Source organism: Colobus angolensis, unplaced genomic scaffold (genome assembly GCF_000951035.1).
Source record: "Colobus angolensis palliatus isolate OR3802 unplaced genomic scaffold, Cang.pa_1.0 Scaffold14, whole genome shotgun sequence".
Lineage (NCBI taxonomy): Eukaryota > Metazoa > Chordata > Mammalia > Primates > Cercopithecidae > Colobus > Colobus angolensis.
Window position 1 is genome coordinate 19,603,863 of NW_012114488.1, and position 14,008 is coordinate 19,617,870.

Below are 14,008 nucleotides of genomic sequence, written 5' to 3' on the forward strand. Positions count from 1 at the left end.
GAACCGGTTAATACATGTTGCTCTGCTTGTTACATGGGCCACCAAGTGACTGTAAAACACACAGAAAAAAAATTTTTAAATGCAGCATCTGCCATCTTGTGGTAGAGTGAGGAAATGCAGCAATTGAGAAATTGCTAAATGCTGTGATCCTGAACATTTCTCCACATTGCTCATGTAAATAGCCAATAATAACAATATGATAGTTCTATTTTTCTGTAATCTATTTAATACCATTTTTCTTGAGATTATCCTTGAGCACATTACAGAGGCATTAAATCCCCCCAAAGTTGTCAAATACTATTCTATCCTTGCTAAAATCAGGTCTCAAAAAGATTGCTTCTCTATCTACCATGACCTAGCAGTCTGACGCTAGTAGGCATCAAACTGCAACAAAAGGCTCAGCTACAACCCATCTGGCATCTAAAGGAACACTCGAAAATTTGGAACTTCCCCTGGCACCATTCTTACCCAACTACCTACCTTTACCTCATATAGCAAACCAGGCGCGGTGGCTCATGCCTGTAATCCCAGCACTTTGGGGGGCCGAGGCGGGTGGATCATTTGAGGTAAGGAGTTCAAGACCAGCCTGGCCAATATGGTGGGAACCCATCTCTACTAAACATACAAAAATCAGCCAGATGTGGTGGTGCATGAATGTAATCCCAGCTGCTTGGGAGGCTAAGGCATGAGAATCACCTGAACCTAGGAAGCAGAGGTTGCAGTGAGCTGAGATCATGCCACTGCACTCCAACCTGGGCAACACAGTGAGCTCTGTTCAAGAAAAAAGAAAGAAAGAAGAAAATAGCAACTAACCCTTACTGAGCATTAACTATGTTATTAACTCAATCCTCACAACAAACCTATGAAGGGACTATTATTTTCCTCATTTTAAGTTACGAAGCAACTGAGGCACAGAAGTTAGTAATTTTCCTAAGATGATAGTGAAGAGACCCTAAGTTATTGAAATGATTACTGCTTGTTTTCAAAAGCCCCTATCATTTATATCACAATGTGATAACAAATATTACCAATCCCAGTTATCAAAAAAACTTTAGCAGTATTGCTATATCAAAACCATAAAAAAACAGAAGATGCAGGTGACTAACTTCAATGTAAAAACTTAAAATAATCACCCACTGACAGAATGCTAGTAGCTCTGGTAGAAGGGCAAAGCTTAGGTATGATGTAACTAGCTTGGAGTACCAATGCTGACTTAGAACAGTGTCCACCCATGCCATAGACAACTGAGACAATGTGGCACCTTCATTAAATGACTTTTGAGTTAATGTCTTAGTTTACCAAACCTGACATGAGTTTCCTCAAACACTTCCCAATAGTTGCTTTCTAAGCCTGTAACATGATAGGTTTAGGTCAGGTACAGTGGCTTATGCCTGAGTCAGGAGAATCGCTTGAGCCTAGGAGTTTGTGACCAGCCTGGGCAACACAGGGAAACACCGTCTCTCCAAAATAAAAATTTAAAAATCAGCTAGGTGTGATGGTGCACACTTGTAGTCCCAGCTACTTGGGAGGCTGAGGTGGGAGAATACCCTGAGCCCAGAAGTTCTAAGATGTAGTGAGATATGATCATGCTACCACACTCCATCCTGGGTGACCGAGATCCTTTCTCTAAAAAAAAGAAATAAATGGCCAGGCGCGGCAGCTCACACCTGTAATCCCAGCACTTTGGGAGGCCAAGGTGGGTAGATCACGAGGTCAGGAGTTCGAGACCAGCCTGGTCAACATAGTGAAATCCTGTACTAAAAACACAAAAAATTAGCCAGGCATGGTGGCAGGCGCCTGTAATCCCAGCTACTCAGGAGGCTGAGGCAGGAGAATGGTTTCAACCCAGGAGGTGAAGGTTGCAGTGAGCCGAGACTGTGCCACTGCACACCAGCCTGGGTAACAGAGTGAGACTGTCTCAAATTAATAAATAACTAAACAAACAAAAAAATAGGTTTCAAAAACGAGGTTAAAAAGTCTCTCTATAGCTTTTTATTTACTGAGGTTAAAGATCTTTTCGTATTTACAAACTATGTTTCCCAGTTCACATCCTTATACACTGTGTTCCTCTACTATCTTTACATATGAGCCTTCTGACCTGGGATGTGTTACAAATCTGCCTCCCACTGTCTCTTGTCATTTTTCTTGACTTGGCTTCTAAGTTTTTATTGGTCCACTGAATTAACTGTTACCAAATATATCATTTCTTTTATAGTTGAGTTTGGTGTCACTCTTAGGCCTTCTCCAATCCATTTGCTTTAAGAGTTTAGGTTTTTGGTAGTTTTCTCTTTTCCTATTTAAATCTTCTAGTGGAGGGCAGAAAACTCCTGGGTTTTTTTCCATTTGGTTATCAGTTGTTATCCTCATCCCACTTAAAAAATAATGTCTGGCCTTGCCGATTTCAAATACCATTTTTATCCTACATGAATTTTTTAAAGTATTCGGGTATTCTGACACCCTACTGTGTTACACCGACCTTACTAGACACCAGAACCACAGCTTCTTTATAAATTATTTCTAGAAATTTTTGTTAATTGTTATTACAAATGGGGTCTTTGTTCTTCTAACAGACTTGGTCACTGTTACTGATTTCTGGATATTAATGCTGTACCAAATCACCTTGCTGAAATTGCTTTAATTCTCTTGAGGTTTTAGTTGTATATAACAAACTACTTAGAAAAACAAAAACTCTTAAATACACCCAAGGAGATTCAGTCTAGTATTGAAGTGTACAATTTCAGTATGTTCACACAATGGAATACATAGCAGTCAAAATGAACTATACTTAACACGTCTCAACAGGGGTAGATCAGAATACTGAATGAAAAAAAGCAAAGGGCCTTTGTCTCCCAGCACCTGGGTACTGAGCTCAGTTCCCATCTTTACTGTTCCATCTCCTCCAGGATCTCCTAGGTGACTCTACCACAGCCCCCACTGTCCTGTGAGCTGCAGGTACTGGGAGATCCAAAGAGAGGATGCCGGAACATCTGGAGCCTGGAAAATGGTATTTTCTTATTTGAAACAGGATCATCATGGTGGACGGGAGGCACGGTGGGAGGAGGGCAAGGGATAAAAGACTACAAATAGGGTGCAGTGCTCGGGTGATGGGTGCACCAAAATCCCAAAAATCACCACTAAAGAACTTACTCATGTAACCAAACAGCATCTGTACCCCAATAAGCTATGGAAAAATAATAAAAAGAAAAAAAAGCAAAGTTACAGAATTGTCCAAATGTAATACCATCTGTTTCACCAACACTAAATACATTTAACTATCCTCCTAACCAACGGACTAAGTTCCTTAGTTCCTAATGTCATAAAGGTTTACAGGTTGATAACAAAGATGTAGCTAAGTACAAAGACATGGGTAAAATATGCACAAAAACATGGATAAAATAATCACAATAGTGATTACTTCTTAAGGCTGGGAGGAAGGGGTTACAAATGACAAAAGTACATGAAGAGAGCTTCAATTTAGGTGTATTTTAAGAAAAAAACACTGAAGCAAATATAGCAAAAGTAAAATATTTGCTAAATCTGGGTGGGTGCACAGCTGTTCATTACAAAAGTCTATGTGCTATTGTGAATGTCTGAAATATTTAACAGAGCTGTAGAGAAATATTTTTTAGTATTTTATCTCAAAAGAATCAATTTGGGCCTGACAAAAAAGGAGATTTTACAGATTTTGGCAAGTTCCTAAAAATGTTTTGTCTTCTTTGCACATCTTAGTAGCAGGAATTACCCCCACTTGTCTGCTTCCTGCCACTAGAATGTAAGCTCTGACTGAAAGCATTTTTCCATTATATTGTTACACTCCCACAGTCTTAAAATGGGCAGACACACAATAAGTAGTTGTTGAATGATAAATCATTTGTGTTTACGTCCTTGACTTAGAAACCTGGATGTCATGTAACTAATAATGGAACCCGGATGCCATGTAAATGCAGTAAAAGAAACAGGTTTTGTCTGAACAGCAGGTTCCATTTTAAACCAGCAATATACTACAGGCAAGTCTGGTCAACACAAGTTCTAGTCTGTTTCTTCTTTCAATTCAGAATTTCCATTTCAATTTTTGAGGATCTTTGGGTCAGCTCAAAGAACTCCTACATCTCAATTGTAGAGTCTGTATTATTATTTCATAAATTGTAATGGGATGTTAATCTTCACTGATACTAACTGGCTAAGTTATAGAGGGCAAGGTGGTAGAATTTCTATTGCAAAAATAAATAATAATTACTATAAATACTCTTCCCAAAGAAACAGCAAATAAGGTATCTTTCAAGCTGTAATTATTATCTTTCATCTAGAGTGTATGGTAAGTCTACAGAAATGATGTCATCAGCCGTTGAAACAAGATTTCATATTGTAGTAATGAACAGACAAAAGACAATCCAAGTACAATTTTTTAATAAAGATAATTACAAAAGATGGAAAAATCAGCTCAGAAAGGCCAATTACTTCTTTACTAGATCAGTTTTTTTGACATAATAACTCACATCAATTTTAAATACTATCACATAAAGCATGGTGGAGAAAAGAAATTTTGCTTCATAATTAGAAAAACTCACAATAAAACTTGCCAAGAAAAACAAAAACGAAAAAGCCATTTGAAAATAAATACAGTCCATGCCAAAGTAGTATAAAAGAAGCCAGAAGTCTTCAAAAAGAAAACATTTTCCTTTCAATATTTTCTTTTTAATGATTTTCTGAAATTGGTGAGACTGTCAAATTCAGGGGTTGCTGAGCTGTTCTGATTTGGTTCTGTTAAAAGAGGCAATGTGAAATATTAACAATGCACGATCTTGATCTCAATGCACTGACCTACTCTATTGATCAGGTCCTGTAGGCTCATGCTAACACACACATTAATTGATAAGTGTTTCTGGAGTAATTAATGCCTTACTCTTTCCAGTGATTTTATAATCACTCCAAGTTATCCTGTAAAGCCTGGCACAAAATTATGTATGCCTAAACTTTTACATGCTTTCTGACAATAAAATCCTCAACTGTTTTTACTTAAAATTGTTTCTTAAACTTACCTATTTCACAACACTAAAAAAATCATGTACACAGAAATAACACCATGAAAACCATTAAGTGCACATATAATAAGACAATAGCAAAAAAGGATCTCAGATAAGTACAAAAATACAACCTGACTGATTTAGTTTATATTGATAAACCAATAAGTAAGATGGCATATGTTGTCTTATGTACCAATACAAACTAAAATGCAGAGCACCTCATAATGATGTTCTAAGGTTCAGTCTAGTATTTCTGAAGTGTGTATACACACACCAATAAACATGTTTAGTATTTTTATAGTACGTAAAAAGTACTCAATAAGGAACATCATTTACCCTTTGGTATCTGTTTTTTCACCACTGTTGTCCTTGGATTTATCTTCTTCCTTAACATCTAAAAATAAAGATTGGGAAAAGATTAAACCCTATTTTGAAATATAAAATGTATATATATTATTTCAAAATATACTTTATTTTTAAAATATAAAAAGGTATCATGCAATCTTATTATTAATGAACTAGAGTCTAAATAAGCTTTGTGTTGGGCGTTTCCTAAACGATGACAGTACAAGCTACGAACAGTCACAGGATTGGGGTGAGGAGGAAGAGAAAAGATGGCCCTAACTCTAGGTTTTGACCTATAGGTTTAGAAAGAGTATTTCATTTTTCTGTAGGCTGAAGAATTTTAACAACTGCAAGGCCCTATCAGAAGAGCCCCATCACCAAATAGAGGGTTTATTTTTTAAGCACAGAAAAGATAAAGCTTTTAAAAATCAGAACACCAAAAACAGACGACGACATAGTGAAAATGAAAGAAAAGAAAAAAAGTTAGAAAAATCGTACAGCTGAGCCCTTGCGTGCCACTGTCCCTTCTCTCTTTCTCGGCGCTGCCTACAGAGGTGGCAGCCATCTCCTCCTCGGCATCATGGCCGCCCTCAGACCCCCTGTGAAGCCCAAGATCGTCAAAAAAAGAACCAAGAGGTTTATCCAGCACCAGTCAGACCGATATGTCAAAATTAAGCATAACTGGCAGAAACCCAGAGGCATTGACAACAGGGTTCGTAGAAGATTCAAGGGCCAGATCTTGATGCCCAACATTGGTTATGGGAGCAACAAAAAAACAAAGCACATGCTGCCCAGTGGATTCCGGAAGTTCTTGGTCCACAACGTCAAGGAGCTGGAAGTGCTGCTGATGTGCAACAAATCTTACTGTGCCAAGATTGCTCACAATGTTTCCTCCAAGAACCGCAAAGCCATCGTGGAAAGAGCTGCCCAGCTGGCCATCAGAGTCACCAACCCCAATGCCAGGCTGCGCAGTGAAGAAAATGAGTAGACAGCTCGTGTGCACGTTTTCTGTTTAAATAAATGTAAAAACTGCAAAAAAAAAAAAAAAGAAAAATCCTACAGCTAAAGTTAAGTCCTTACCTCAGTCATGGCCTGAATTTTTGGACTGAAGCCATCATTATAATACATTGGGAAGTTAAAATTATAAAATGGTAGATAGAGAACTGTACGTAGCCTATTGAGGAGTAAATTCACAAGGAAAAGAATAGAACTAGATGTGTCAGATGTTACAAATTACAACATCGCTAGTTAAAAAAAAAAAAAGAGCCAGCTTATTCACGTAACTTCAATTTGATAGATACAGGAAAAATTGGATCAGTATCTCTAAATCAGTTTTTCACATGCTACAGGATCAAAATTAACAGGTTAACTAAAACGTGTGCTCATCACCATTACCTGCATTAGGAAATGCATCAAGCGCTGAGAATACAAATATTTAAGACATTGTGTTCCCTAACCATGAGCAGCTCAATCTAGCTGGGAGACAAAATCCTATGAGGTGCTATAATATGATGTGTTAAATAAAATGGCAGAGGCATGTGTAAGTGTTCTGGGAAGTCAGATGAAAGGTAACAGATTCAGGTAGCAAATTCAATTGCCTAAAGCTAACACAGCGTTTTAAAGTAAGGCAATATATCAACGTATTATCTCCTCCCCAACCCAGGTCCCAAATCCCCTCTCCTAGCTTTCCTCAGAGCTTTTAGTGTTTTCTTCAATTTCTGAACAAAATCTATTATTTGACCTTTTTCAAAATGGCACAACTGGTCTAAGGATATGTAACTCTTCTTTGTGTTTTCTCCCATTAAATAAGCTTTAGGTAGTTAAAAATTACCTTAGAAGTTCAGCTCTGACCAGGCATTACAAATCGATTCATAATTACTTTGCCCTCTTTCTTGCCCCATCTCTATCACAGTACGTTTACTATTCTAAACCTACGCTATCAAGAAGATAAAGTTTCCTATATTATTAAAGAAATAGGAACAATAACATTTATATAAAAGTTTTAAGAGCTAAGTACCACTTATATGTAAGAAAAAAGAGAGTCATCTACCTAGCATACTTCCTCCTTTGATACTTGTGCAACTGACTTCAGGATCCCATAAACATTACAATGTAGCTCAATTTTTAAAATTTACAATTAAAACATAATTACCAAGAAACAAATCTGACCTGCTTTTTTGTCTTCTGTTTCTTTCTTATCTTCTTCAATTCTAGCTTTCTTTGCTCCTTTCTTATGATCAGCCACATTTCTTCGACCTCCTTCTCCTTCATCCTCAGAATCTGAGAATTCTTCATCACAAGCTATCCGCTTGTCTGATGCTCGAACTGCACAAAAGATTTTAATAAATTTTGACAAAAACAGTCACAGGTTTTATAATCATTATAGCATACTCATACAAACGCACCAGCAGTTACCACATTTAAAGGTAAAGGATAACAAATGCCTAATGATTTCAAAATTTGAATGGAATGAATGGTTTACTTAATATTGAAAACTTTGCTTTCATGTATGAAGACATGTCTCAAAAACACATAATAAAAATTGGGGGAATTTCTTTTTCTTTTAAAAATGCTGAAACTCTGAAGGAAAAAAGTGTGTTTTTCTAATGAGAATAGGAATAATATCATTACTTAAAAAGCAGCGTTTTATTTCAGGGCTGAGAGGTAAAGTAGACCAAAAAAAGTACCAATACCAAATATGTTAGACAGTCTATACCATTACACATACCATTATGCTACAATCTAACCATCATATTAAGTGTAATGAGAAGTTGCAAAATCAAACAGATGTTTAGTTATTTGGTTCACCCTACTTCAGATAAATGAGATGTCTTATTAACTGCCAAATATACTGAAGTGGCTAGTTCTTGATAACTTTCAATCATGTATGTATATCCAGCCGTACAAACTGAAACTGCTGACACCCAAATCAGGTTTTGAGATCAGGAAGGTAAATCTCTGAAAGTGGCAAAAATGACAATAATAATAGTGTGCTCGTGAACATGACTTAATAGTGAAGTTCTTAGACCACTAAAACCTTCAATTTGAAGTATCATTTTGACAAACTGGAAAAATAAAGGCATTATCTTACTAGAAATTCTCTTGTCTGGATCTTCTCCATCTTCATCTCCACTGTCTTCATGAACAGCATCTTCTGGAATAGCTTGCATCTGGACACCAGGTGCATGAGGTAACATGCGCAAATTTTCAAATAAACGCTGTCTAAATTACACATGCAAAGTTTATCAGACAAAATTCAATTTCTTTGCAGTTCTTACATGCAAGAGAAAATATTTAGCAAAAAATTTCATCTTTGGTCTAGCTAAACCTGTAAATTAAAAGGTCTCTCTCTGTTGCCCAGACTAGAGTGCAGTGGTAAGATCATAGCTCACTGCAGCCTCAAACTCCTGGCAATCCTCCTGCCTCAGCCTCTGCGTTAGGACAACAACAACTGTACGTCACCATACCTGGCACATTTTTAAATTTTTTGCAGACAAGGTCTCACTATACTGCCCAAGTTAGTCACAAACTCCTGGTCTAAAGCTATCCTCCCATCTTTGACTTCCAAAGCATTAAGGTTTATAAGCATGAGCCACCTTGACTGGCCAAAGAGGCATTATTTTAGTCCCCCATTTCAATGAGGGGAAAACATAAGCACAAAGGCAGGTGAACTTATCAAATATCATACAGCTTGTGTGTGGTACAAAGGTGACTCAAACCCAAGCTATGTACTATAATGTCCCTACTTTGCTTGTGGAGACAAAGCCTTAACAAAATGTTTCAGACAATGAAAATAACTTATAGTGCGCCTTGCAATTTTCAAATACTTTTCAACTAATAAAAAAATATTATTTCCATTAACTGAAGAAATTAAATAGCTGAACATGGTGGCTCATGCCTGTAAGCTCAGCACTTTTGAGAGGCAGAGGTGACAGGATCACTTGAAGCCAGGAGTTCGAGACACCCATCCTGACAAAAAAATTTAAAATTAAAAAAAAAAAAAGAATAATCAGTAATACTGTTTCAAATCCTTTAGAAACAAACAAGAGAAATATTGAATAAAGTTAAAAGGACCCATCATACTTGGCCCTCTAAAGCATCCTAAATCTTTGTCAAGATAAAATGTTTATCAAAACAATTCAATGATTTCTTACTTTATCTTTTCCATATATTCTGGAGTGTTCTGGTTTGTCATGTTTGAAGGACTAATATGCAGTTTGAAGTCTGGTCCAAAATACTCAAAGTAATCATTATACGGCAACTCTAATGAAAACAATAAAATAGAGTTACACATTACAAGTTCAGTTTTCACAAAAATCTATGCACAAAAATCTATCCAGATTTAGGTGGTGAAATAGTTCCAAAGAAAACGTTTAAAAGTGAACATAAAGTGAATGTTCTCCTATTTATAAACAATGGCGCTTACTCTAATCATCCATCCATCCATTTTGATATACAGTCTCTGACTTTCAACGGCTTGACTTACAGTTTTCTGGCTTTTTTTGTCACAACTTCAATGTCTTGTATTCAATAAATTACATGAGATATTCAACATTTTATTTTTACAAAACAGGCTCAGTATTAGATTATTTTGTCCAACTGTAGACTAACCTAACTGTTCTGAGCATGTTCAAAGTAGGCTGGGCTAAGTCATGTTTGGTAGGTTAGGTGTATTATATCAATCTTCTACTTATCATACTTTCAGCTTATGATAGGTTTATCAGGACCTAATTGCAACATAAGTGGAGGAGCATCTGTACTGACAGTTCATACAATAAAGATATCATAATAAGAACACTTACCATTGGGAATCTCACAATCAAGGGCAACTGCAGTCTCATATGTCCAACATCGAGCAACATTACGGATGGTGTATCCACCTCCACCAAGCATCAGTAATGGTAAGTTAAAAGTTTTTACAACTTCTACACATTTAGCGTGACCTAAGACAAGAAGATTTGGGTAACAACAAAATCTGCATACTGTAACAGTTTGAAAAATAAATTTTAAAAAGATAGTAAGTGCAAATGTTATTCAACCAAAATGGTTTTCTAAATATTTAAAAAACAAATAAAAATGTAAAAAAGTTCGAGTCTAAAACTCCTTTCCAAACACGTTTCACACAATAATACATTAAAAAATTAAGATTAACTAGCTATTTTAACAAGTGTCCCTGATGGAAGCCAAGTACACAATTATATTAAGACTATAATATGAATATACACCTATTTTATTAACATAGAAAGATGTTCATGTAGGGTTACATGGTGAAATTAATCAGGTTACAATAAAACATTATGTATAATCTAAATTAATTTTTATTACCATTTCTTTCCTTATGGACATGTGTAAAATAATTACAGAAAGCTAAACAACATAGTTTAACCCTGAGTTAACTTTAGGTAGTGGTACTGAGTAATTTTCATAACTTAAGAGTTAAAAATATCTATTACTATTTTCAAAAACTTCAACTTCTATGTGTAGAAATTTAAATATAATATTAATAGTAAACCTAACATAAAAGTAAATATTTTCTGTGAATAAATATCTTAATTCATTAATCATTTATAAGTTACCAGTAAGTTCCCCTTGAGTAATATTACCAGTTAGGCACATAACTCAATCTTTAAAGAAGAAAATCGTTTTTCTATGTTTCTTTCCAATTCAGAGTTAATTTTACAAAGTTTATGTGTTCTCTTCATGTAACTGTATACTGTGGGAATTTTCATTAAGTGTTCTTCAACAGTTGCACTATGTGATTTACATAATTCTAGCACCCAATTTTTATTACTGCTACTAGAAAAGTTTCTTATAACAGATAAAAACCATTTGGATATTTTTAAAGACAAAACAAACATACAAAAAGTTAACTTACAGGCCTCCAAGTAAAGATAGCTGGCTAAACAAAGAGATGTTTACTTTTCCTTCATTCCAAAACTTGACAAAAATGACTGGAAAGGGATTTTTTTTAAGGCCAAAATTCATAAAAATGAAGAATGGGAGAAAATACAAGAGCAAGAACATAGCTGATGGGAGCAAGGAGATGGACAAGAGATAACTAACTTCAGCAGATCTGAAAAAGCTGAATCAAAGCTGGCAGTAGAGAAACTCAGAATGAAGTTTAAGACTTGGGAATTACAAATATCCTTACATGCTTTATACAACTGAAACTCTATTAGCCGAAATACAACATAAATGTTTTTCTAAGAGTGAAATGATTATAAAAACTATTAAGTACAAAAACATTAAGGACTTTCATGTCTACCAGGAAAACTAATAGTTAATACACACTCTTAAGAGTACATCAGGTAGATCGTTTTAGAAAGTTTATAAACATTTTGAGGCAAAAGATGGTTATTAACACATTAAGTTACATGCTGTTCAACCACTGTTGACCTACAAAGCGACAATTAATTTAATATCATTCAACCTAATATAGAATAACAGACTATACCATAATTCTAATACAGCTGGTATAGTAGCAATCATAACATTAAATAAAGAAGCTTTTAATATCTGTATTTAGCTATCTAATTCCATTAAGACCAGCAGTTGTTCTGGAAAAAGTTCTATTTGAGAATTCTCCACATCTTAGAGAATACAAAGCAGAGTATCAACTTGCTACCTAAAAGTTCACATGGAAAAAAAACCTCCAAAATCATACACACACACTCATGATAAAAATCATTTCTAATTAACAATGAATTTTAAGATCTTATTAAATTTCAGATTTATTCTTACACCCTAGAAGTTCATTCCAGAATGGTGATATTTTGCTTTGGCCTAGACTTCCATCATATGCTGACTTCAACACATGATCAAAATTTAGTATGTACTGCAGCACTCCTAATCTCCCACACACTTTTTATCAGGAAGCTACTTGAGAAGGCGCTCCACCAAAACATGAGAAAAAAATTAACGACAGAGAACAGAGCCACCAGGGAGAACCAATACAACAGAAAAAAAGCAGAGAACAGCTATATGTCCCACCAGGTCTACCAAAGATAGTCATCGAAACATGAACAGATGAGAAGGCTGTTTTTCAAGAAGGTAAAAGTGACAGAATATTCAATGGATCTGAACACATGAAGATACTGAGACACCAGTAGTTTGGCAATAAGTGGAGAGAAAACTAAGCAAATGAGAAACCTAGGAACAATTAGGCGGCAAAGAAAACTTGGATAAGCTGAGAAGTGTTTGAAGATGCTGCTATAAATATTAAATGTCACAACCAAATTCTGATTTGTAAAAAATAGAGATGTGGGAAGGGTTACAAGTATGCTGTGGGCAAAGCGGTGAGGAGAGCTAAACCCTCTTCTTCCTTAATGAGAATAATCCAATTAAGTAATAAAGTACGCATGTTTTATTGACACTGAGTCAACGAAAACATTCGAAAATAGCTGCCTTGGGTTCAAACTACAATAAACTAAAAAACTAGTCCTGTATGAATGTACATATAAATCTGCCACAATGTAACAAGAATAACTCTAGTCATACATACAACAGACAAAACCCCAGGAAAAATGCAGAGTACAGTGTTAAAACAGCAGGCAAGAAAATACAATGCGAACTTTTATGGGAAGTTCTTAGGTGGAAGAAAAACCATTTTCTTCTGGGAATACCACCCTTTGAATTGCTTACCTTTGACTGTTAGATTGAAACAGCCCAGTCTATCACCAGATAATGAGTCTGCACCACACTGTAATACCACAGCACTAGGTTGATACATCTCCATCACCTTTGAGATAATCTACACACAAGATAACAAATGTTAGCATCTCCAATAACATTCTGAAATTCCATTCCAATTTTGAAAATAATACTTACAGGCTTAAATATCTGCCCATATGACTCATCATCTATACCATCTCTCATTGGAAAATTGACAGCATAGTATTTGCCTTTTCCAGCACCAATATCCTAAAATACATAATTACACAGATCTTAAAGAATATTCTATAACAAAAAGTTTGACATTTGCTTACTACATTTTGAAAAGACTAAAAGACTATTAAGGATTCAATTTTGAATTCATCTTAGAAATTGAGACCGGAACAATCAAATTGAGAAAGGAAATAATAAAGAATAAATAAGTATATGCTCCAATATTTATAAACTGATTGTAAAGCACAAAAGAACCATTTTCAATTAATCTGTAGTGATTATTTTTGAGAGAAAAGAAATTTAACACAAGCAGTTAAAGGCAATGAAATTACATTATTACATTAAAGCAGAAAATCCATCATAAGCAGAATATGTAAGATGGCAAGGCAACTTTATGAGTAAACCTGTGGAAAATAAATGAAGCCAAAAAGCCCTGCAGGACAATCATCTGCAGAATCCTTCTTGTGGTTCACAATCTGTTGGTATAAGTTTACTTATGATGAAAGAACGACCCAGACCTTCTCTAAGATTTAACAGCTACCAACTAAAGCACCAGATTTGTTCTTTTTTTTTTTGAGACGGAGTTTTGCTCTTGATGCCCAGGCTGGAGGTGCAATGGCACGATCTGGGCTCACTGCAACCTCTGCCTCCCAGGTTCAAGCAATTCTCCTGCCTCAGCCTCCCAAAGAGCTGGGATTACAGGCATGCGCCACCATGCCCGACTAATTTTGTATTTTCAGTAGAGATAGGGTTTC

General features: G+C 35.6%; 1 protein-coding gene and 1 pseudogene across 3 annotated transcripts in view; one reads left to right on the plus strand and one right to left on the minus strand.

The window, feature by feature from the left end:
• Window positions 1-4,388: 4,388 nt before the first annotated feature.
• The window catches only part of HDAC2 (histone deacetylase 2), a 30,982-nt gene continuing 21,362 nt past the window's right edge, over window positions 4,389-14,008 (minus strand). For both annotated transcript variants that reach the window (XM_011935038.1, XM_011935037.1), the window contains exons 7-14: window positions 13,197-13,289; window positions 13,011-13,119; window positions 10,172-10,312; window positions 9,524-9,632; window positions 8,461-8,591; window positions 7,539-7,694; window positions 5,361-5,418; window positions 4,389-4,761 (exon numbers count right to left, since the gene is read on the minus strand). In XM_011935038.1, the coding sequence (XP_011790428.1) occupies window positions 4,731-4,761; window positions 5,361-5,418; window positions 7,539-7,694; window positions 8,461-8,591; window positions 9,524-9,632; window positions 10,172-10,312; window positions 13,011-13,119; window positions 13,197-13,289 (828 nt within the window). In that variant the 3' untranslated portion in view covers window positions 4,389-4,730. The remainder of the gene's footprint in view (window positions 4,762-5,360; window positions 5,419-7,538; window positions 7,695-8,460; window positions 8,592-9,523; window positions 9,633-10,171; window positions 10,313-13,010; window positions 13,120-13,196; window positions 13,290-14,008) is intronic.
• Window positions 5,950-6,417, plus strand: LOC105506759 (annotated as a pseudogene). Its single transcript, XR_001000989.1, has one exon. The product of XR_001000989.1 is annotated as a 60S ribosomal protein L32 pseudogene (transcript).